The 23,553-nt window shown below is 44.7% G+C and overlaps 1 protein-coding gene across 2 annotated transcripts in view; it reads left to right on the plus strand.

The window, feature by feature from the left end:
• LOC134899860 (prostaglandin reductase 1-like) overlaps nt 1–23,553 on the plus strand; it is an 86,489-nt gene that overhangs the window by 16,521 nt on the left and 46,415 nt on the right. The window contains exon 2 of one of the 2 annotated variants that reach the window (XM_063914203.1): nt 13,638–13,753. The exons of the other annotated variant lie outside the window; for it this stretch is intronic. Coding sequence (XP_063770273.1) covers nt 13,648–13,753 — 106 coding nt within the window. The 5' untranslated portion in view covers nt 13,638–13,647. The remainder of the gene's footprint in view (nt 1–13,637; nt 13,754–23,553) is intronic. 2 annotated transcript variants of the gene reach the window in all.

A 23,553-nucleotide genomic window follows, 5' to 3' on the forward strand; every position in this document is an offset into this window, starting at 1 on the left:
GGACCAGAGACTAATCTGGCACATCACAAGTGCAGTGAAGTGCAGGATTGCCTTTCAGTGGAAATCTGATACTATTCCATCTATGGCCGCCATTACAATGGCCATTTGGAATACTTGTCAGATGGAATCCCTGGCCAGTGTGGCGAAGAGTAGATCCTCCACTTCTAAAACGTGGGCTCCTTGGTTACGTTTCCATGATGCCCTCCCCCCCACCCCTTTGCCTGCAGTTTGTAGTGATTGGTGGTCAAGTAGGTTCTTCTTTATTACTCATCAATTGGGTGTATAGTAGACAGAGGTGATGTCTCCTGGCTTGGAAATCGTCCTGACAGTGTTCTTATTTCTAATGTTCTGAGGTCCCTAATATGCATATTCCAGCTTCCTTTGCTTTATACTGGAGTGTTGTGGCTCTCCCCTCCCCCCCCCCCCCCCCCCCATCTCTTCTGCCCAACACAGTTTTTTCTTTTTCTCTTTTCTATTTCTTTCCTTATCTCTTTGTATCTGTGCTGTTATTGCTTATTATGCATATGTTCTGAAATGTTTTTGCTGTATTATAAAGTTAAAATCTTCAAAATAAACTGTTTAAAAAAAAAAAAAATGTTACTACCGAAATGAATGTATCTATTCCGGGCAATCCCCTATACTATCCCCAGTAAGCTACTGTCTCAAATGAGAAGAATGATGCTGTCTTATGTGTGGAAGCGTAAACCCCCTTGATTAGCCTATACTCTCATGACCCGATCTCGATCACAAGGAGGACTTTCCCTCCCTGATCTGAAACGGTATCATGAAGCTGCTTTGCTCTCTCAGCTATGTGACCTGTTCCCCCCCCCCCCCCCCCCCTCTCCCCCACCCTAAACCCTGGGTTGACCTGGAACGTACCCTTTTTCACAATTTTCCTCTTGCTGACCTTTTGTGGCTACCTAAACAACTCCAACCCCATGCTCCTCTATCCCCCTCTTCTATTCTTGACACCTTGAAAGTATGGACCTTAGACACACTAGTCATTTTGAATGTACCCTAAGTTCCTACCAGGACTCTATCCCTCAAGGCTTTAGATATCCTATTCCCTCACCTCCACACCTCTTATTGGGAAAGCCTGGGTATTGAATCCCTCAGGGAACTTTTTTCGCCATCCTCACTTTTCTCAATTTCCGAACTTAGTGAAAGGTTTACCTTGAGTCCTTCAGCCTGGTTCTATTATTCCCAACTTAGACATTGGGTGCAAAGAGTGGGCAACTATCCCAATTCTTTCCGTACACTCCCTGACCATCTTTTGAGTACACTGAATAAGGCTTCTCACGTGGAGCCATATCCTTTTGGTATGGTTTACTATCTCCTCCAGATTTACTAGTTAAACCCCCTGCCCAATTGAACTGGGAGAAGGACCTCCACCACACATTTTCTCTCAAACAATGGGAAACTATCCATCAATCTACTTTTAGCTTATCCAAATGCACCAATCATATTGAAATGCATGTTAAACTACTCCATAGACTATATTTTACCCCATCTAAGCTTCATAAAATATGGCCTGCTACCTCCAAACTTTGCTGGCGCCTCTGCAGCTATGAAGGTACTATTTTTCATGTTTTCTGGGACTGCCCAATTATACAGCCTTTCTGTCGTAAAGTGTTTGTCCTTATTCATGATGTCTTAGATATTACACTACCCCCCAGACCCCTCTGTGCCTCTACTACATTGCAACCCTAGCTCAGTACCCCAGTCTGCCCGCTATATTTTAGGTCATATCCTCTATCCCCCATTTGATAAAGTTATTACTAAGACCCAATTCCATTTTTAAATGGAGACCAGGGATGTCTACTACTCCACTATACCCTCCCTCTCCTATAATGAAATGGCTCCCATGGCATCTCTATATTTATGGAGGAAAAGGGGCCCTGCCCCCATGTACTATATCACAGACTCGGTCTTCTCCCCTTAATTTGAACGAGTCCCCATCGGAGGCTTCCGATGTTTAATGTAGTTTGTTGGTCTTACTTTTTGTTCTGTTAATTCAATCAACTGATGCCTCTGCATGACCAGTCCCCCCAACCCTCCCCTCTTTTTGTTTTTCCTTTCCTATTTTTTTTTTCTTTACTCCCTTGTTATTATTGTGAAAAATTTAAATAAAGACTTAATGATTAAAAAAAAAACATGTACAATGCTGCATGGTACACCATGCCGTCGTATCACTGCATCACGCAACTGTGTATACACGGTGTGATATGTCAGCCCGTCGGCAGGTGGATCGTCCGGGAACACATTATTGATGTATACCCGGCCTTACACACAGTGCTCTCAGGGATCAGAGCTAAGCTCCTGCAGATAACATAGAGGGATTCTGACAGGAGGGGTGCATGCTACAGACACTGCAGTGTGCAGCCACGCAGGTGATCAGGCTTTTCTCCCAGAAGAGGAAAAAGTAAGACTGCAGCTATTTTTTTGTGTGGAAATGTATAGGGACTACCAGGTGTGACGCGTATAATGGGCTGCCTGGTGCGACGTCAGGCATATTCTGTGTCATAAGTATCTCCTTTATATTACTTTAAGAAAGGGAAAGGTGTGGGAGCAGGGGGGTGGGGGGGGGGGGGGGGGGCGGGGAGCGGCCAAGCCACTGGCATTAACTGCCCATTGAAAATATAATGGAAAGCTGCACCTACTAAAGTGCCGCTTTCATACAGGGACATGTTTCAACCCATGAAAGCATGCTCCTGTCAGTGATCCAGATGTGATTGGCCACCGGAGCCATCACTGGATCCGTTGCCAGCACTCACTAGATGCGGGTGAATGCGTGGGGACGCGGCCTGAGATGTGGCGGTGTGGGCGTCAGTGGTGGCAGGCATGGATCCGATATCCCTGCCTGCCATTCTGCAGAGTTTGGCAGTGGAGCGGTACCCATTTAAAAAAATGGCACCTCAGCATCATTTTTTAAATTAAAAATGGCCGCTGCGAGCCAAACACGGCTCGCCGCATCTTCGCCTTGCCCCCTCAGGCTGACTTATAGGACAGTGGAGGAGGAGGGGTGAAGACCTCCTGAAGAGAGAAGAGCCAATCGAAGTCCTGGATGGGCGGTGGCTATGAAAAAGAGCTTAAAGGCCGCCGCCCACCAGGTAAAGACTCCGGAAGCCCTGGGAAGGCGGCGGTCGTGAAAGAGCTTAAAGCCGCCGCCTCCCAGGTGAGGACCCAGTATAATAATTTTTTTTTTGTTAAAACTGTGTTTTGTATTTATTTTGATATTTTCTTTACAGGCGAACTACAGGTGCCAGCGGGCACTTAATGTCCGGGCAGAGCCGGCCTTAGGCATAGGCAAACTAGGCAAATGCCTAGGGCATTTGGTATGCTTAGGGGCACCAGCAGCTTCTGCTGATTAAAATGATATGCGGCATGCCTATATTCTGTGTGTGACTGCAGCTGTATCTGCATACGAAATGCTACGTTGCAGTGTATTCCTATAAATCATTGTAATGTAGCATTTCGTATGCAGATACAGCCACAGTCGCACACAGAATATAGGCATGCTGTATATCATTTTAATCAGCAGAAGCTGCTTGTGCAGCCTAGCCACATAGTAATGTAAATAAGATGCATTTTCATAAACTAAAGGCGCACGACGTTAGCAGAGCTGCCAGCTGACTCATGCCAGGCATCTCCTGCAGAACTAGCGGCGGTGCTAGGGGGCACCAGCCAAAATCTTGCCTAGGGCATCATATTGGTTAGGGCCGGCTCTGTGTCCGGGCATGCTGGCACTTGTCGGTCTCCAAGTGCTGGCATGCTTAGGCAGGCTTGCTGGAACCTGTAGGCCACCTGTAAAGAACAATATTACTGTTCTTTGCAGGAGGACTACAGGTGTCAGCGGGCCCCTCAATGCCCGGGCATGCTGGCACTTGTGGTTTTCCAAGTGCCGACATGCTGGGGCAGGCTTTCTGGGACCTGTAAGCCGCCTGCAAATAACAATATTAGCATGCCATGAACTCCGCACCCTCCGCCACCAGGGGTACGGGGCATAGCACTGGGCTATCAGCCCAGTGCTAGTTATTGCTCGGCAGGGAGGACCCCATCTTATTTTTTTGGGGTCCCCACTTTCTGAGGAATTCCAGCCCTGGGCTGACTGGCTAGGGGGTCTGTTTAATGTTATGGCAGGGGGACCCCACACGGAGTGTCTCCCCCTGCTATGGCATTATTTCCCCTGGCTGGTTCAGCCTGGTGCTGGCTTTAGTGATTTAAGGGGGACTACACTTTTTTTTTCTCTTCTATTTAGGGTGGGGGGGTCGGCTGGTTAGCTGTCAGTGCCTCCCCAGCCACTGACCTCACCGCGCGTCACTGTGCGACATGTATAAGGGGCTACCTGGTGCGACGCGTATAAGGGGCGACCTGGCGCAATGTGTAGAACGATCTCAACTTGTCTTAATGTGTATAAGATGGGGGGAGGGGGTGTTCAGCGGCCGATATCATTGTGCTTTGGGGGGGAGAGGAGCGGCCTGACCCATAAATCCGGCTCTGGAAACAATGGGTAGACTGTGAGGGAAGTATGTATGTATGTATGTGTGTGTGTGTGTATGTGTGTATATATATATATATATATATATATATATAATATATATATATATATATATTAATATATATATATATATATATATATTATATATATATATATATATATGAAAATGGAGTGCAAGAGGGCACCTGCAAGTGTTTAACATAAAATAATTTGTGTGTGACAATTCACCCTGTGAGGCGTGAGAAGTTTTAAAAAAGAAATAACTTAGCTCTTTTAAAAGTCTTCAGTTTGATGACACTTTGGAGCATGTAAAATTAAAAAAGAAACAAACATAGTGCGTACTGTCTCTTAAATGTTTAAGACCTTATTGTAATTAGGAACCTAGCTGGTCCCAAGAATCGTAAGAGAGCATATTTATATAAAAGATAAACAAATTTAATACATGGTCCTGAAGCAAATGCAGGTAACAAATGTACAAGATAAAAAACGGCTTTTCTGTCCGCTATGAGAAGTTAGGGGTGAGCAGCAAGTCCCTGCTCCAACGCGTTTCGTCCTTGTGCAGAGGACTTCATCAAGGGGATACATGATGGGAGCAGTGCAGGATATTTATAGCACCAATAAGTGATCACATGGGAAATAGGAAGTGATGTCAAACTTCCTGTGACAATTAGGATATATGGTTAAAGGCTTAAATAAACATTACCATCAGTGTGGGTATTATTTTAAGGTGCAACAGAATATAAATTCATTTATGTGAGTAACAGAAAATAAGAATCTGAGTTCAGTCTTGGAAACCGCATAGTGAAACACATTCGCGTCACTTCCGCCGGATACGGATGTTGGAGAAGGCACTGGTATCTCTTACAGCGGTGGAACGCACTGCGTCACTTCCGCTGTGACGAGTGATGTAGGGAACGTCAGTTCCGGTCCAGCTTACTGGCTAAGTTAGATGCCAAATAGACGGTGTCTGAGGTTATTTCTGGAATTTTGACTCACGCCCATATTTCTCATACCACCCGTGGCATTTTCCTGCTTGCTGGAACGCACGGCCATTTTAAGAAATATCTATCATGAGAGTAATCTATAGCAGTGAATTAATACACTCGAAAAAGGAAAGTTGATACACTAGAAAAGAGGAACATAGAAAGGACCTATGTAGGTCTAAAAGAATACTAATAGATGCTGGTGATATTTAAAGATAATAAATATATATAAAAATGTATATAAAAAATCTATAGAGAATATAAAAAATTGAATCTTTTAAGATGTAAGTGGATGATCTCATACTAATTATAATAGGTGAGAATTTAGGAATAATGGAATATTATATGCAGAAAGGTGATAATGGTGGGATATTTATGGTGTTAAGACTGGGAATTTCAGTATTATAAAATTATATTTTTATAAAATTATAAAAAGGGGGCAATCTCAAATTCTTCGTTGAATCCAAGGGGTGCAAGTGTCTTTAACTCAAAAATCCAGAACATTTCTCTCTTGGACAATTTGTTGAGAATGTCTCCACCTCTTTTTCTGAGGTTAAGAATTTCAGTGCCTTTAAAAGTCTCAGGGTTTGAACTATGGACTTCATGGAAATGTCTATAGATTGCATGTGTGGTTATCTTGTTTTTAATGTTCCTCACATGCTCTTGAATGCGCAATTTAAGTACTCTTTTTTGTCTTACCGACATATTTCAGTCCGCATGAACATCCTAAAAGATAAATAACCATTGTGGAATTGCAGTTTATAAAGTGCTTAATAGTATACTCCCGGGAATTGTCATTGTTGAAGAACTTCTTGCGGTCGCGGTGCACCAGTTTGCAGATATTGCAGCTCCCGCATTTAAAACAGCCTTGGCATATTTTTGTCTGGTTAGATGTGGTGGACTTCAGTAAGCTTGGAGCCAAAATTTCAAGATAACCACACACGCAATCTATAGACATTTCCATGAAGTCCATAGTTCAAACCCTGAAGAAATTACTTTTAAAGGCATTGAAATTGTTAACCTCCGAAAAAGAGGTGGAGACATTCTCAACAAATTATCCAAGAGAGAAATGTTCTGGATTTTTTAATTAAAGACACTTGCACCCCTTGGATTCAACGAAGAATTTGAGATTGCCCCCTTTTTATAATTTTATAAAAATATAATTTTATAATACTGAAATTCCCAGTCTTAACACCATAAATATCCCAGCATTATTACCTTTCTGCACATAATATTCCATTATTCCTAAATTCTCACCTATTATAATTAGTATGAGATCACCCACTTATTCTCACTTATATCTTAAAAGATAAAAAAAATTGATTATATATATATATATATATATATATATATATATATATATATACACACTTTTATATATATTTATTTAAATATCACCAGCATCTATTAGTATTCTTTTAGACCTAAATAGGTCCTTTCTATGTTCCTCTTTTCTAGTGTATCAACTCCTTTTTCGAGTGTATTCATTAACTGCTATCCGGCGGAAGTGGCGCAAATGCGTTTCATTATGCGGTTCACCGCCGTTTCCAAGACTGAACTCGGATTCTTATTTTTCTTATTTTCTGTAACTCGCATAAATGAATTTATATTCTGTTGCACCTTAATATAATACCCACACTGACTGTAATGTTTGTTTTAAGCCTTTAACCATATATCCTAATTGTCACAGGAAGTGATGTCAAACTTCCTGTTTCCCATGTGATCACTTATTGGTGCTATAAATATCCTGCACTGCTCCCATCGTGTATCCCCTTGATGAAGTCCTCTGCACTAGGACGAAACGCATTGGTACAGGGACTTGCTGCTCACCCCTTACCCCTAACTTCCCATAGCGGACAGATAAGCCGTTTTTATCTTGTACGTCTGTTACCTGCATTTGCTTCAGGACCATGTATTAAATTTGTTTATCTTTTTATATAAATATGCTCTCTTACGATTCTTAGGACCAGCTAGGTTCCTAATTAAGAGCTTATTGTAAACATTTAAGAGACAGTACACACTATGTTTGTTTGTTTTTTTAAGTTTACATGCTCCAAAGTGTCATCAAACTGAAGACATTAAAAGAGCTAAGTTATTTCTTTTTTTAACTTCTCACGCCTCACAGGGTGAGTTGTCACACACAAATTATTTTATGTTAAACACTAGTAGGTGCTCTCTTGCACTCCATTTTCTCCATATTATACCCATTTATTGGGCATGAGCTGCCTCCCATTGACAGATGGGGTGTGTTGTTTATTTTAGATAGATTTATTCTTTCAAATATATCCACCAGTGTGTCCTAATTTGGATTGTCCTAGGCGTTATTCTCCACTTTCTGCACCAGGGACAGGCAATACTCTTTTTTTCGTGAAGGCCTGGATACTGATGCAACCACTATCTGTGGATTTTCCCCTTTTTTTATTTTTTTTTTATTTATCCTATCCTCAGGAGGAAAAGGAAAAGATGAATGCAACCTCCTCAGGGATTTAAAATTTCCTATAGGGATTAACCCACGGTTCTTCAAACAGGGTATTCAGATCCTGTGACACAGGATAAGTGACTGAGGATTTCTTTTTTACATTAAAATAAGATCCCTCACACTCCTGTCACCTTATCAGGAATTTGCAGAACGTTTCTGATAGCTTCTACAAGAGCCTCTATTCCCTGTGACAGAGCAGCATCCCCCCCTACCCCCCCCCCCCCCCCCCCCGCCCCCTGAGACCTCACCCTCCTCCATGTCAGACCCTTCATCATCAGAGTCAGACTGCAGGACCTGGGCCAGAGTACGTTTTTACGGACAATTGGTAGGGGTCTGAGACGTTGGTTTGGGGACTGAGTCTCTGTTCATAAACTCATCCACAGACTGTCTTAAGTATTGCTTCTCTTTCTCATTGCAGGACAATTTAGTATAAATATTGGAAATAATTCCCTTAATGGAATCCAGCCAAGCTGGTTGGGCCCCGCTAGCCTGGGAAGGTGCACTACACTGAGTACACAGTAGTGAGCCCCATGGGGAAGAGGAACATACTACCGTACATGAAACACAAAGTTTGCCTGACATAATGTAAATGTGACAACACACACACAGGAAAAGGTTAAAAGCACAATTAACCCACAAAGATCCCTTCCAGGGAGACAGAGATATTATGGGGCCAGCACACAGCGCCCTTATCGCTAATGCCAAGCTTAGCCAGGTCGCAGACTAAGTACCCAGATTGGGGACTTAGGGGGGACATGTACTAAGCAGTGATAAAAGTGGAGAAGTGAGCCAGTGGTGACTTTGCCCATGGCAACCAATCGGCTGCTCCGCACAATTGTATAGTATGCAAATCATAAATGATACATCAATGCTGATTGGTTGCCATGGGCAACTTCTCCACTGACTCACTTCTCCACTTTTATTACTGCTTAGTACATGTCCCCAATCTGGGTACTTAGTCTGCGACCCGGCTAAGCTTGGCATTAGCGATAAGGGCGCTGTGTGCTGGCTCCATAATATCTCTGTTTCTCCCTGGAAGGGATCTTTGTGGGTCTTAAGAGTCTGGAGACGCATTACACCCCCGTTTAGAAGCCATGCATCTCTGTACCCTCATGCCGCCATAATGGCCGGCGACCCGCTAAACGGGACGCCGGCTTAGTACTCACCACTCTTCACTCTTCTGGCTCTGTTAGGGGTGGCTGCGTGCTGCGAGAATGTACGCTCGCCGTGATGAGGCTTGCGAATAGTTCCCACAGGAGCATTAACCCTTCAAGAGGTTGACCCGTCTTCCCCCCCCCCCCCCCCCCCCCCTAAGTCCCACAAAGCAGGCAGGCTGATGCCAAACAGTCCTGCCTGAAAATAACAAACGGATAAAATAAATGCAGAAAACTCTTCAGGAGCTTCCATAAGCGTGACCGACTCCTCCGGGCACATTTTCTAAACTGAGTCTGGTAGGAGGGGCATAGAAGGAGGAGCCAGCGCAGACTATCAACTTCTTATAGTGCCCATGGCTCCTAGTGGACCCATCTATACCCCATGGTACTAAATGGATTCCCAGTATCCTGTAGGACGTAAGAGAAAAAATTATATAAAGCAAGTGTTTCACAAAATAAGTGTTAAAATTAAATTTGGGGTACAACATTTGCATAAGATTGTATTTGGGTCATTTCAAGCCACTTTTAAAAAAAACTTCCAAAAACACCCCCCCCCCCCCCTCTTCATTATTCCCAACTGCAAGCCTAAAAACACTTGTCCCATTCATAAAGCACCCCAATATACCTGTCCCATACCTACAGTAATACCCCAATTTCCATGATTTCCTTTATTTTATTTTTTTTACTTAAAAAATGGCATGTCATTTTTGACAAATTAAAAATAAATATTTCTAAGTGCCTAATTAGTCATTCAAGCGCTGTCCCAGGGATTCTAAACCAAATCACAACATGTTTACCTTAAAATAGGGATTTTCCCCAAGCCTATTGCCTGCTCAGAGATGATGCACTGAAATTTGCGGTACACCTATAGAGAATTATCATCTGTCTTTTTGGACAATTGAATAGTGGCTTATCTGGGGTCATGATAAAAGCCTTGTTTTTACCGTGGAAAGTGGCTAATTGAATTCCCCCGACCCCATAGGGATCGATTCTGAGTTGAGAGCAAAACATAAAAAAAATAAAACTAAATTTTGTATCTGGGCAAACCCTTTTGTTGCACTGCAGGTGGGGCAGATTTAAAAGGAGAGATTTAAGTGGGATGTCTAAAAACTCAATTATAAAACTGCAGTGTAAAAGTCAAGCTGTCCAGTACAGTATGTGTGGGCTACATGCAAAAGCAGCCAGTATTTACCCTGCATGCAGAGAAATAAATGTATTTGCTCCCCTAGCATTGCAAGATATATAGATTTCTTTCCTTGATTTGCTCCCAACTCTAAATCAGACCTAAATTATCAGAAAATATTGTTTTTCCTCTGAAAAAGAGAGACTTATGACTGCTCTTAGGGGGTCATTCCGAGTTGATCGTAGCTGTTCTATATTTAGCACAGCTACGATCATCTTTCCTGACATGCGGGAGGACGCCCAGCACGGGGCTAGTCCGCCCCGCATGTCAGTCCGGCCACCCTCGCAGAAGTGCATAGGCATCGCACAGCGGCAATGCCTTTGCACTTCAGGAGTAACTCTCGGCTAGCGCAGCTTTAGCGTGCTGGCCGGGAGCTACTCCTCGCTCCCTGGCCCATAGCGGCTGCGTTTGATGTCACGCAGCTGCTGCGGCCCGCCCCCATTCGGTCCGGCCACGCCTGCGTTGGCTGGACCGCGCCTATGAAACGGCGGTCAAACGCCGCCGTTTTGCACCCTCCCGCCCATCGATCGCCTCTGCCGGTCAGTCAGGCAGAGGCGATCGCTGTCCTGTAACGGCCTTCGGCCGTCCCGCAGGCGCACTACGGCGCCGGCGCATGCGCAGCAGGGACCCGTTCACTCTGCTGCGTTAAAACGCAGCGAGCAAACTGGTCGGAATGACCCCCTTAGTTGCAAATATAAATATAGTCCATGTTGCTTAAAATCTGTATCTATTGCCAGTGTGCAAGTGTTTGTTTTTGCTATCTATAATAAAAGTTCCTCCCCTCCATATATTTATTACCAATTCTTTATATAGCACACATATTCCACAGAGCTTTACAGAGAATATTTGGCCATTAACATCAGTCTCTGCAAATATTGCAATACATAATAAATACAAATAAGTTAGTTAGAAAGGTGTTTTGTGCAGAATAAATAATTGTTGCTGAATAATAGTGGAAAATGAATATGGTAATTTTACTTAAAATAGAGTGAGTAATGCATACACCAGACGTAAGATAGATCTAACTTGTCAAACTACGGGCCTAGCTAAATGGACAGATACCTTGCCGGGAACTGATCTTCATACTATAATACGCTGGCACTTATTACTTAATAAATGTTTAGTTTCTTCTTCCTATCCAGAATTGCTATTAAAAATTTTGCTTAGAGCATACTACACTCCTCGCCTTAGATTTCTTACGGGCATCTCTGATAACTCTCAATGTTTTTAAACGTTCTTCACCTGATGCCGATATTATCCATTGCCTCTGGTCGTGCCCTGTAATACAATTGTTCTGGAAAGATGTTTGTAATTATATTACAACGACTCTGAATATTTCTTTCACAGCTACTTTAATTTGGGCTTTCTGGAACCAGTATGATCCTGACTGTCTTTCACTGTCTTCGGGTAACAAACTGTTATTAGCGCGGATTGCGGCAGCTACCAAAAAGACCATACTGCCACAATGGATACATAGAACCCCTATACCCATATCTCTTCTGTTCCCTAGATTGACATATCTTTATCAAATGGACTGGATAGAATGCTCTCTCAGAGCAGAATCCAACTCTTCCAAATTCTTCGCAATATGGTTGCCCTATATAGTAACCCTATCACAGCCAACCCGTGACAACATACGCAAAGTAGTTAAATATACTACATGGTACAATACTGAGGTTCTCACAAGGGGATCACCGCCCTTTTAGCCTCAGCTCTCATAATCTCTTGACCACATTGTTAAGGCCAGTACTCGTGCTTAAAATCTAAGCAATCTAGTCAGATTGCTTAGATTTTAAGCAGCGATCGCTCCATGAGTACCCCCCTTTAGACTTCTTAATATCACCAGGAGATAATCACTCCCCATTTTTTACACTTTGAGCTACTCTATTTATTCCTTTGCTTTCTTATATGATCTGTGATGAACGACTGTTATGATGTACATTCCTACATGTCATTATGATTATTGCTATCCCTATATTTTTCTATTGTCAATATCTTACAATTGTTGTGGAAATGTGTGTGTATTTCTTTCTTACTCAATAAACATCTTTAAAAAAAATAATAGAGTTAACGTAATGCTATATTATTTTAAAGCAACTTATAAAGGTTAAACATGCAGTACCAAGCGCTAAGTGGTCTACATAGCAAGCATTGGCAATCATATTCTAAAATGTCTTATCACAATTTATCAAGAAGTTTGCTCAGCTCCTCAGTGATGCTGGGCGGCAGTGGTAAGAGAGAATGTACAGCTTCTCCAGGACAGTATGGAGTCAGTCAGTAGCCATACTTGGGATGACATCACTGGTACAGATAATGTACATGCTGGTTATTATCATTATCATACCAGTACAGACTGAGACTCCAAACTTTGCTTTCTAATGGTCTAGTGTGCACAAACTTTGCTTCATGTACAAAATTATTACAAAAATATTGTATAAAATGATCTTCAAGCTGTGTGTATCAGGTGTACATGAAACATAAATGTATTCTGTGTTTAGACTTGGGTCCTAACCCCAAGATATCTCATTAAGGAATGCAAATAATTCAAAATATGGAAAAATCTGATATCCAAAATACTAAATAATCTCTTATAACTGGCTAATTGCTGATTCATTTCTAAAGGGCATATTTATTACTTATATTTTGCAGGTTCCCCCCGCAAAACAGATAAAATATATTTATCTCCTGGATATATGAAAGGGTTGGGTTCAGGATACCAGCGGTCAGCATGCCGATGCCGGGATCCCGGCTGGCAGGGGAGCAAGTGCAACAAAGTCCCTTGTGGGATTGATGGTTTGCTGCGTTCGCCACAGGTTCTAGTTCCACTCTATGGATGTCGTGGACACCCACGAGTGGGAATAGCCCTCGGCCCCCTGCCGTCATCCTGGTGGCTAGGATCCCGGCCACCGGGATCGTGACTACATTCCACATCAAAAGGGTTCAGCAGCAGATCCTATCGGAATACCAGCCCGCATAGATCCACCCATTAGCTAATGCCATTTTAAGTGAATGTTAGCCATTGTAGCCTATGAGATATGTCACATGGGTATTTTATGGGTAACAGCGCATGCGTCAGTGGCCATCTGGTGACCGCAGTAAACAGTAGGCCACCCACAGTCCTGCAGCACCAAGTAAAGTGATTGCTGATCACTTTACATTACACATTGCAGGGACAGGCACCTATCGGTGCACCTGTCACTGGATATGTTTCTTCATACAACTGGGCGCTATGGAATTTCTTATTGCCGCAAATAGTTTACCACTGCTGACAAGACTGGTGCCCCCTATTTTCTGTCTCCTGTTTTTGGGTGTTACAGTAATTTCGCTCTCCCATTCACAGGTGAATAAAGATGGTTATATCTAAGTCATGGATTATGGTGAAGCACTTTGATGGTGCACCAAAACCTGAGGATTTCAAGCTAATAGAGAAAGAGCTGCCGCCCCTGAAAAATGGAGGTAAGGGACAACAAGCAGGTGTAGTGGGAATTCATATGCCTGTAATGCCCCCTGTATACCAGAAAATACGAAGAAATGCTGTGGAACTGCCCTAGCACTGCAGTCTCCTGTATGGACTCGTGTGCCAGCATTTGAAGTGATTTGAAGGCTTTTCCAGAGTAGTAACTGCTTAGATAGAATATGAATATTTTGTGTTGAAGTCACATTTAAGACCTAAAGATATGAGAAATATAGTATAGCATTATTAACAATAAAGTAAATAGTATGTTATGTTTTATTCAGCGTCTGTCAAGAATCCACTGCCACGTTTGTGAGTAAGGGGTCGTTCCATGCAATGCTCCCAAAAGTAACGTTCCTTATAACCTCATAGCTTAGCGACTTGGAATCTGTTTTCAGGGTGATGTATTAATGTTCGGTGTCTAGACCCAAAGGGATGTGTTCTCATGACGGCGGTTGGGATGATGGTGGTCATGTGATAAATGCCAGAATCCTCATACCACTCAGGAGACCAGCGCTGGAACACTGAAGGTAAGTATCAGGGTTTGCTTTAGGGTTAGGGGGTGGGGGTTAGGCACTCGGTGGGGTTAGGGTTAGGCACAATGGGGTGTTAGCCCTAGCCATGACCACCCTTCAGGGCTGTAAGAATAAATAAAAGTGATAACTAATGCTAGAAATGTATTTCTGGGTTTAGAGCAAGCTGTGTAACATGCGCAGCCATTCCCATAAGGAATCTGAAGATGACTTTAGCTAACACAAGGCAAGCTCTGCCATTCTAAGCTTTTTCAGAGCATATTAAATAGCTCATTAACCCATCCACATAACTATGGGGATATCTCCAGTAGGCGTGGTTGCTCACAAGGCAGGAGATATCTGATATCCCTTGCTCTTATGTTTGCTAAATATGGGCGAAACATACAGTAGTTCTGTCCTTTTGACACATTCACATCTATGGAAACGGGCGGGAAGTGCCCCGAGTCAGGGGGCGTGGACTCGCGGCACGCCTCCATTCCCATGGAGATGGGCAATGGGGGCGGCGGAGCTTCTACAGCAGTGAGCCGGAGGACCGGCCCACCAGCCCTTTTGGCATTTGCCAGCAGTGCCAGATAGGCAGTCCGGCCCTGTTCACATCACTTTTTGCCCATCGTGCGTATTATGTTAATGTTTCAAGCTGTGCAGGGGCAGCCCTGTAAAAAGCATCTACATTCTATAGCTGCTCTCTGTGAATTTAATGCATTATGTGGTGACTGTGAAGGCTCATACACACTAGAAGACAAGACCAATGTGAAAGATGAGCAATTTGCCTTGAACTTCCCAGAGCCCTGACAAACGAAATTGAGTGTACACACATATGGCCCCTACACATCAGCCGAGCTGCCCGACGGCCGATACAGGTAACTCAACGGCGAGGGGGGGGGGAGGTGACGGTGGGAGTGAAGTTTCTTCGCTATCCACGTCACCCGTCTCCATAGCAGTGCATGCTAATATGGACAAGATTGTCCATATTGGCCTGCATGCATAAGCGACCCGGCACTAATGATGAGCGAGCGCGGGGCTGTGCATCGTTCATCGTTGGTGCCTACACACTGAACGATATGAACGAGTTCTTGTTCATTAATGAACGAGAACGTTCATATCGTTTAGTGGTATCGGCAAGTGTGTAGGGCCCATAAGCGATTTTTCAGACAATTTGAATGATGAAAGATATCTTTGGAATTGGCACCTTATTTACAGATTTTAATATTGGGGAGGCATTTCTGGGTGTGTGGGCAGGGCTGTAGAATGGGGATTAATGCCTATCAGCCATTTTTGCTCTTTGCATTTGTGCTCTGTGGCTAGTTTGGTGTGGTTTGGGGGCAGTGTCATTGCAGGAGGAAAGCATTAAATAATGTACTGCTGTGGGACTGAATTAACATGTATATTGTCTATTATTTCTGCGTTTTTTTGTGTTTAAAGAAAAAAACTAAATTATCAAATGTGAGTCCATTAAATGTATGAAGTACTGTTTTGAATGTGTAATTCATGGGCAAGGGGTACTGTGGGCCATATAGTTGGTTACACTTATAGGCCTGATACTGAGTATATATTACTGGTCCAGAGGGATAATGGGCATACTATATGTATCTCAGGGTAGAGATGATAAATGTTAACAAAAATGTGTGTGTGTATATGTATATGTGTGTGTGTGTGTGTGTGTGTGTGTGTGTGTGTGTATGTATGTATGTATGTATGTATGTATGTATATATATATATATATATATATATATTTCTCTATCGTCCTAAGTGGATGCTGGGGTTCCTGAAAGGACCATGGGGAATAGCGGCTCCGCAGGAGACAGGGCACAAAAAAGTAAAGCTTTTACCAGATCAGGTGGTGTGCACTGGCTCCTCCCCCTATGACCCTCCTCCAGACTCCAGTTAGATTTTGTGCCCGAACGAGAAGGGTGCAATCTAGGTGGCTCTCCTAAAGAGCTGCTTAGAGAAAGTTTAGCTTAGGTTTTTTACTTTACAGTGAGTCCTGCTGGCAACAGGATCACTGCAACGAGGGACTTAGGGGAGAAGTAGTGAACTCACCTGCGTGCAGAGTGGATTTGCTGCTTGGCTACTGGACACTAGCTCCAGAGGGACGATCACAGGTACAGCCTGGATGGTCACCGGAGCCGCGCCGCCGGCCCCCTTGCAGACGCTGAAGAGAGAAGAGGTCCAAAATCGGCGGCTGAAGACTCCTGAGTCTTCATAAAGGTAGCGCACAGCACTGCAGCTGTGCGCCATTTTCCTCTCAGCACACTTCACACAACAGTCACTGAGGGTGCAGAGCGCTGGGGGGGGCGCTCTGAGAGGCAAATAAAAACCTTATTAGAGGCAAAAAATACCTCACATATAGCCCACAGAGGCTATATGGAGATATTTAACCCCTGCCTAACTTCAAAAATAGCGGGAGACGAGCCCGCCGTAAAAGGGGCGGGGCCTATCTCCTCAGCACACAGCGCCATTTTCTCTCACAGAAAAGCTGGAGAGAAGGCTCCCAGGCTCTCCCCTGCACTGCACTACAGAAACAGGGTTAAAACAGAGAGGGGGGGCACTGATTTTGGCGATATTGTATATATATAAAAGATGCTATAAGGGAGAAACACTTATATAAGGTTGTCCCTATATAATTATAGCGTTTTTGGTGTGTGCTGGCAGACTCTCCCTCTGTCTCCCCAAAGGGCTAGTGGGTCCTGTCCTCTGTCAGAGCATTCCCGGTGTGTGTGCTGTGTGTCGGCACGTGTGTGTCGACATGTATGAGGACGATGTTGGTGAGGAGGCGGAGAAATTGCCTGTAATGGTGATGTCACTCTCTAGGGAGTCGACACCGGAATGGATGGCTTATTTAGAGAATTACGTGAGAATGTCAACACGCTGCAAGGTCGGTTGACGACATGAGACGGCCGACAATCTATTAGGACCGGTCCAGGCGTCTCAGAAACACCGTCAGGGGTTTTAAAAAAACTACCTGTAGTTTTTCCTGAATCGGATAAAATAAAATGAAGTGTGTGATGATGCGTAGGGTTACCCCGATAGCAAATATTGGCGTTATACCCTTTCCCGCCAGAAATTAGGGTACGTTGGGAAACACCCCTTAGGGTGATAAGGCGCTCACACGCTTATCAAGTGGCGTTACCGTCTCCAGATACGGCCGCCCTCAAGGAGCCAGCTGATAGGAAGCTGGAAAAATATCCTAAAAAGTATATACACACATACGGTGGTTATACTGCGACCAGCGATCGCCATCAGCCTGGAGATGCAGTGCTGGGTTGGCTTGGTCGGATTCCCTGACTGAAAATATTTTATTCATGTAGAGCATTTAATAGGATGCATTCTATATATATGTATGTGAGATGCACAGAGGGATATTTGCTCTCTGGCATCAAGATAAGTGCGTTGTCCATATCTCCCAGAAGATGTCAGGGACACGACAGTCGTCAGGTGATACAGATCCCATACGGCAGATGGAAGTATTGCTGTATAAAGGGAAGGAGTTATTTGGGGGTCGGTCCATCGGACCTGGGGACCACAGCAACAGCTGGGAAATCCAACCTTTTTTACCCCAAGTTACATCTCAGCTAAAAAAGACACCGTCTTTTCAGCCTCAATCTTTCCTTTCCCATGAGGGCATGCAGGCAAAAGGCCAGTCATATCTGCCCAGACATAGAGGTAAGGGAAGTAGACTGCAGCAGGCAGCCCTTTCCCAGGAAAAGAAGCCCTCCACCGCGTCTGCCAAGTCCTCAGCATGACGCTGGGGCCGTGCAAGCGGACTCAAGGTGGGGGGGTAGTCTCAAGAGTCTCAGGGCGCAGTGGGATCACTCGCAAGTTGACCCCTAGATCGTACGAGTATTATCCCAGGGGTAAAGATTGGAGAGTCGAGACATCTTCTCCTCGCAGGTTCCTGAAGTCTGCTTTACCAACGGCTCCCTCCGACAGGGAGGCAGCATTGGAAACAATTCACAAGCTGTATATCCAGCAGGTGATAATCAAAGTACCCCTCCTACGACAAGGAAAAGGGTATTATTTTTCCACACTATATTGTGGTACTGAAGCCAGACGGCTTGGTGACACATAGTCTAAATCTAAAATGTTTTGAACACTTACATAAAAGGTTCAAATCGAGATAAAGTCACTCAGAGCAGTGATAGCGAACCGGAAAAAAGGGGACTATATGGTGTCCCTGGACATCAAGGATTACCTCCATGTCCAAATTTTGTCCTTCTCATCAAGGGTACCTCTGGTTCGTGGTACAGAACTGTCAATATCAGTTTCAGACGATGCCGTTTGAATTATCCACGGCACCCCGGGCCTTTTTACCAAGGTAATGGCCGAAAAGATGTTTCTTCAAAGAAAAAAGGCATCTAAATTATCCCTTACTTGCACGACCTAAAAAGGGCAAGTTCCAGAGAACAGTTGGAGGTCGGAAGAGCACTATCTAAAGTAGTTCTTCGACGGCACGACTGGATTCTAAATATTCCAAGAATCGCAGCTGTTTTCCGACGATACGTCTGCTGTTCCTAGGGATGATTCTGGACACGGTTCAGAAAAAGGTTTTTCTTCCCGAGGAAAAAGCCAAGGAGTTATCCGACCTGTCAGGAACCTCCTAAAACCAGGAAAGGTGTCTGTACATCAATGCACAAGAGTCCTGGGAAAAATGGTGGCTTTTTACGAAGCAATTCCATTCGGCAGATTCCATGCAAGAATTTTCCAAAGGGATCTGTTGGACAAATGGTCAGGGTCGCATCCTCAGATGCACCTGCGAATAACCCTGTCGCCAAGGACAAGGGTATATCTTCTGTGGTGGTTGCAAAAGGCTCATCTATTGGAGGGCCGCAGATTCGGCATACAGGATTTGATCCTGGTGACCACGGACGCCAGCCTGAGAGGTTGGGGAGCAGTCACACAAGGAAGAAACTTCCAGGGGGTATGGACGAACCTGGAAAAGTCTCTTCACATAAACATTCTGGTACTAAGAGCAATCTAAAATGCTCTAAGCCAGGCGGAACCACTCCTGCAAGGAAAACCGGTGTTGATTCAGTCGGACAACATCACGGCGGTCGCCCATGTAAACAGACAGGGCGGCACAAGAAGCAGGAGTGCAATGGCAGAAGCTGCCAAGATTCTTCGCTGGGCGGAGAATCACGTAATAGCACTGTCAGCAGTGTTCTTCCCGGGCGTGGACAACTGGGAAGCAGACTTCCTCAGCAGACACGATATTCACCCGGGAGAGGGGGGTCTTCATCCAGAAGTCTTCCACATGCTAATAAACTGTTGGGAAAGACCAATGGTAGACATGATGGCGTCTCGCCTCAACAAGAAACTGGACAAGTATTGCGCCAGGTCAAGAGATCCACAGGCAATAGCTGTGGACGCACTGGTAACACCTTGGGTGTACAAATCAGTATATGTGTTTCCTCCTCTGCCTCTCATACCAAAGGTATTGAAGATTATACGGTGAGGAGGAGTAAGAACAATACTAGTGGCTCCGGATTGGCCAAGAAGGACTTGGTACCCGGAACTTCAAGAGTTGGTCACGGACGACCCGTGCCCTCTACTTCTGAGAAGGGACCTGCTACAACAGGGTCCCTGTCTCTTTCAAGACTTACCGCGGCTGCGTTTGACGGCATGGCGGTTGAACGCCAGATCCTAAAAGGGAAAGGCATTCCAGAAGAAGTCATTCCTACCTTGATTAAGGCAAGGAAGGAAGTCACCGCGAAACATTATCACCGCATTTGGCGAAAATATGTCGCGTGGTGCGAGGATCGGAGTGTTCCGACGGAGGAATTTCAACTGGGTCGTTTCCTACATTTCCTACAATCAGGATTGTCTATGGGTCTCAAATTGAGATCTATTAAGGTTCAAATTTCGGCCCTGTCAATATTCTTCCAAAAAGAATTGGCCTCAGTTCCTGAGGTACAGACTTTTGTTAAAGGAGTACTGCATATACAGCCTCCTGTGGTGCCTCCGGTGGCACCGTGGGATCTAAATGTAGTTTTAGATTTCCTCAAATCCCATTGGTTTGAACCATTGAAAAAGGTGGATTTTAAATATCTCACATGGAAAGTGACTATGTTACTGGCCCTGGCTTCCGCCAGGAGAGTATCTAAATTGGCGGCTTTATCTTATAAAAGCCCTTATCTAATCTTCCATTCGGATAGGGCAGAACTGAGGACTCGTCCGCATTTTCTCCCTAAGGTGGTATCAGCGTTTCACCTGAACCAACCTATTGTGGTGCCTGCGGCCACTGGCGACTTGGAGGACTCCAAGTTGTTGGACGTTGTCAGAGCCTTAAAAATATACATTTCAAGGACGGCTGAAGTCAGAAAATCTGACTCGCTGTTGATACTATATGCACCCAACAAGTTGGGTGCCCCTGCTTCTAAGCAGACGATTGCTCGTTGGATTTGTAACACAATTCAACTTGCTCATTCTGTGGCAGGCCTGCCACAGCCTAAATCTGTTAAGGCCCATTCCACAAGGAAGGTGGGCTCATCTTGGGCGGCTGCCCGAGGGGTCTCGGCATTACAATTCTGTCGAGCAGCTACGTGGTCGGGGGAAAACACGTTTGTAAAATTCTACAAATTTGATACCCTGGCAAAAGAGGACTTGGAATTCTCTCATTCGGTGCTGCAGAGTCATCCGCACTCTCCCGCCCGTTTGGGAGCTTTGGTATAATCCCCATGGTCCTTTCAGGAACCCCAGCATCCACTTAGGACGATAGAGAAAATAAGAATTTACTTACCGATAATTCTATTTCTCGGAGTCCGTAGTGGATGCTGGGCGCCCATCCCAAGTGCGGATTATCTGCAATACTGTACATAGTTATTGTTAACAAATTCGGGTTATATTGTTAAGGAGCCATCTTTAAGAGGCTCTTTCTGTTATCATACTGTTAACTGGGTTTAGATCACAAGTTGTACGGTGTGATTGGTGTGGCTGGTATGAGTCTTACCCGGGATTCAAATTGCCTCCCTTATTGTGTACGCTCGTCCGGGCACAGTACCTAACTGGAGTCTGGAGGAGGGTCATAGGGGGAGGAGCCAGTGCACACCACCTGATCTGGTAAAAGCTTTACTTTTTTGTGCCCTGTCTCCTGCGGAGCCGCTATTCCCCATGGTCCTTTCAGGAACCCCAGCATCCACTACGGACTCCGAGAAATAGAATTATCGGTAAGTAAATTCTTATTATATATATATATATATATATATATATATATATATATATATATATATATATATATATATATATATATATATATATATATAATATTGGGGACAGATTAGTACGATGGGGGTGTAGACGGGTCCAAAGGAGCCAGTGCACTTTCAATTTCTTCCACTGGGTGTGCTGGCTCCTCCCCTCTATGCCTCCTCCTACAGCTCAGTTTAGAAAAAAGTGCCCTCAGGAGAGGATGCACACTCTGCTAGCTCCAGACTTTTTCTTCAATTTCTTTTAAAGTTTTTTATTTATTTCAGTATGCTGTTTGGGCAACAGCATACCTGCCCCGTGGGAGTTAGGGGTGGGGCGATCACCGGCCTCTTGAGGTGCAGACTCGCTTCCCCGCTGCAGGACCACCGTCCTGAGGGGCTGTTTGTTCAGCGGGCCATGGCGTCTTGGCTGCCGCAGCATGTCGCACACCCCTAACGCTGCCTGAAGGTGATCATCGGTGCTAGGGAGGTCCCTCGGTTTATTGTGCGGCTCAAAGCGCAGGTGTGGCGATGGATCCCCCCTGCGTGAGACTGGCTATTTAAGGTAAACCACGCATTTATGTAAGGTTTTTACTACTTGGGAGACATGGCCAGTATAAATATACAAGGTAGCTCCGGTGCCATGGCGGGGGGGCGGAGCAACCCGAGAGCGGGCTCAGAGGCATTTTGGCCCCTTCCTCTGCATAGCAGCAGCAGCAGCCTCCACAGCTCCTCAAAACAGTCCCTGGATCGCTGGTATTGGGTACAGAAGGGGAGAGCTGCTATATTACTGCACAATAACAATCCCTCTGAGGGATTTTATCAAATTACAGTCTCACTGTGTTTACATAAACGCTGACAGCCTCACTGGGGCTGTGCAGCACTTGGTGCACCTGGGTCCCCCCCTTTTATGTCTCCTCTCACATACACTAGGGCAGGCTTGCATTATATAAATATAAGGCTGTGTTGTATGTAGAGATGAGCGGGTTCGGTTCTCCAAGAACCGAACCCCCCCGAACTCCACGTGGTTTACACGGGTCCAAGGCAGCCTCGGTTCTTCCCACCTGACTCGGAAAACCCGAACGAGGCAAAACGTCATCATCCCGCTGTCGGATTCTCGCGAGATTCGGATTCCATATAAATAGCCGCGCGTCGCCGCCATTTTCACTTGTGCGTTGTAAAGAGAGCGAGAGGACGTGGCTACGTTCTCTGAGTGGAAAGCTCAATATCAGTGCTCATGTCAGTGCTGCATTGTGGTGACCAGTATACTACTGTACAATAGTCCAGTGCTGCATCTTGCTGCCCAGTGTCAGTTCTAGTATCCTCATCAGTGCTCAGTATCACTGTTGTCTTGTGCTGCATTGTGGCGACCAGTATTCTACAGTACATTACTAAAAGTCCAGTGTCTTGTGCTGCATTTTGCTGCTGTAGGGTGTTGTGGTAGTGTCCGGTCACTGTGCAAAGGTCATCATCATTCCAGTCACAGTGGTATCTGGTATCTATCTAGTGGTATCTAATTCCAGACATTACTGCCTTCTAATTCCAGATATATTACTGGCATATAATTCTACACATTAAAAAATGGAGAACAAAAATTTGGAGGGTAAAATAGGGAAAGATCAAGATCCACTTCCACCTAGTGCTGAAGCTGCTGCCACTAGTCCTAGCAGAGACGATGAAATGCCATCAACGTCGTCTGCCAAGGCCGATGCCCAATGTTATAGTAGAGAGCAAGTAAAATCCAAAAAACAAAAGTTCAGTAAAATGACCCAAAAATCTAAATTAAAAGTGTCTGAGGAGAAGCGTAAACTTGCCAATATGCCATTTACGACACGGAGTGGCAAGGAACGGCTGAGGCCCTGGCCTATGTTTATGGCTATTGGTTCAGCTTCACATGAGGATGGAAGCACTCATCCTCTCGCTAGAAAAATGAAAAGAGTTAAGCTGGCAAAAGCAGAGCAAAGAACTGTGCGTTCTTCTAAATCACAAATCCCCAAGGAGAGTCCGATTGTGTCGGTTGCGATGCCTGACCTTCCCAACACTGGACCGCAAGAGGTGGCTCCTTCCACCATTTGCACGCCCTCTACA

The sequence above is a fragment of the Pseudophryne corroboree genome, chromosome 1 (genome assembly GCF_028390025.1).
Source record: "Pseudophryne corroboree isolate aPseCor3 chromosome 1, aPseCor3.hap2, whole genome shotgun sequence".
NCBI classification, from domain to species: Eukaryota; Metazoa; Chordata; class Amphibia; order Anura; family Myobatrachidae; genus Pseudophryne; species Pseudophryne corroboree.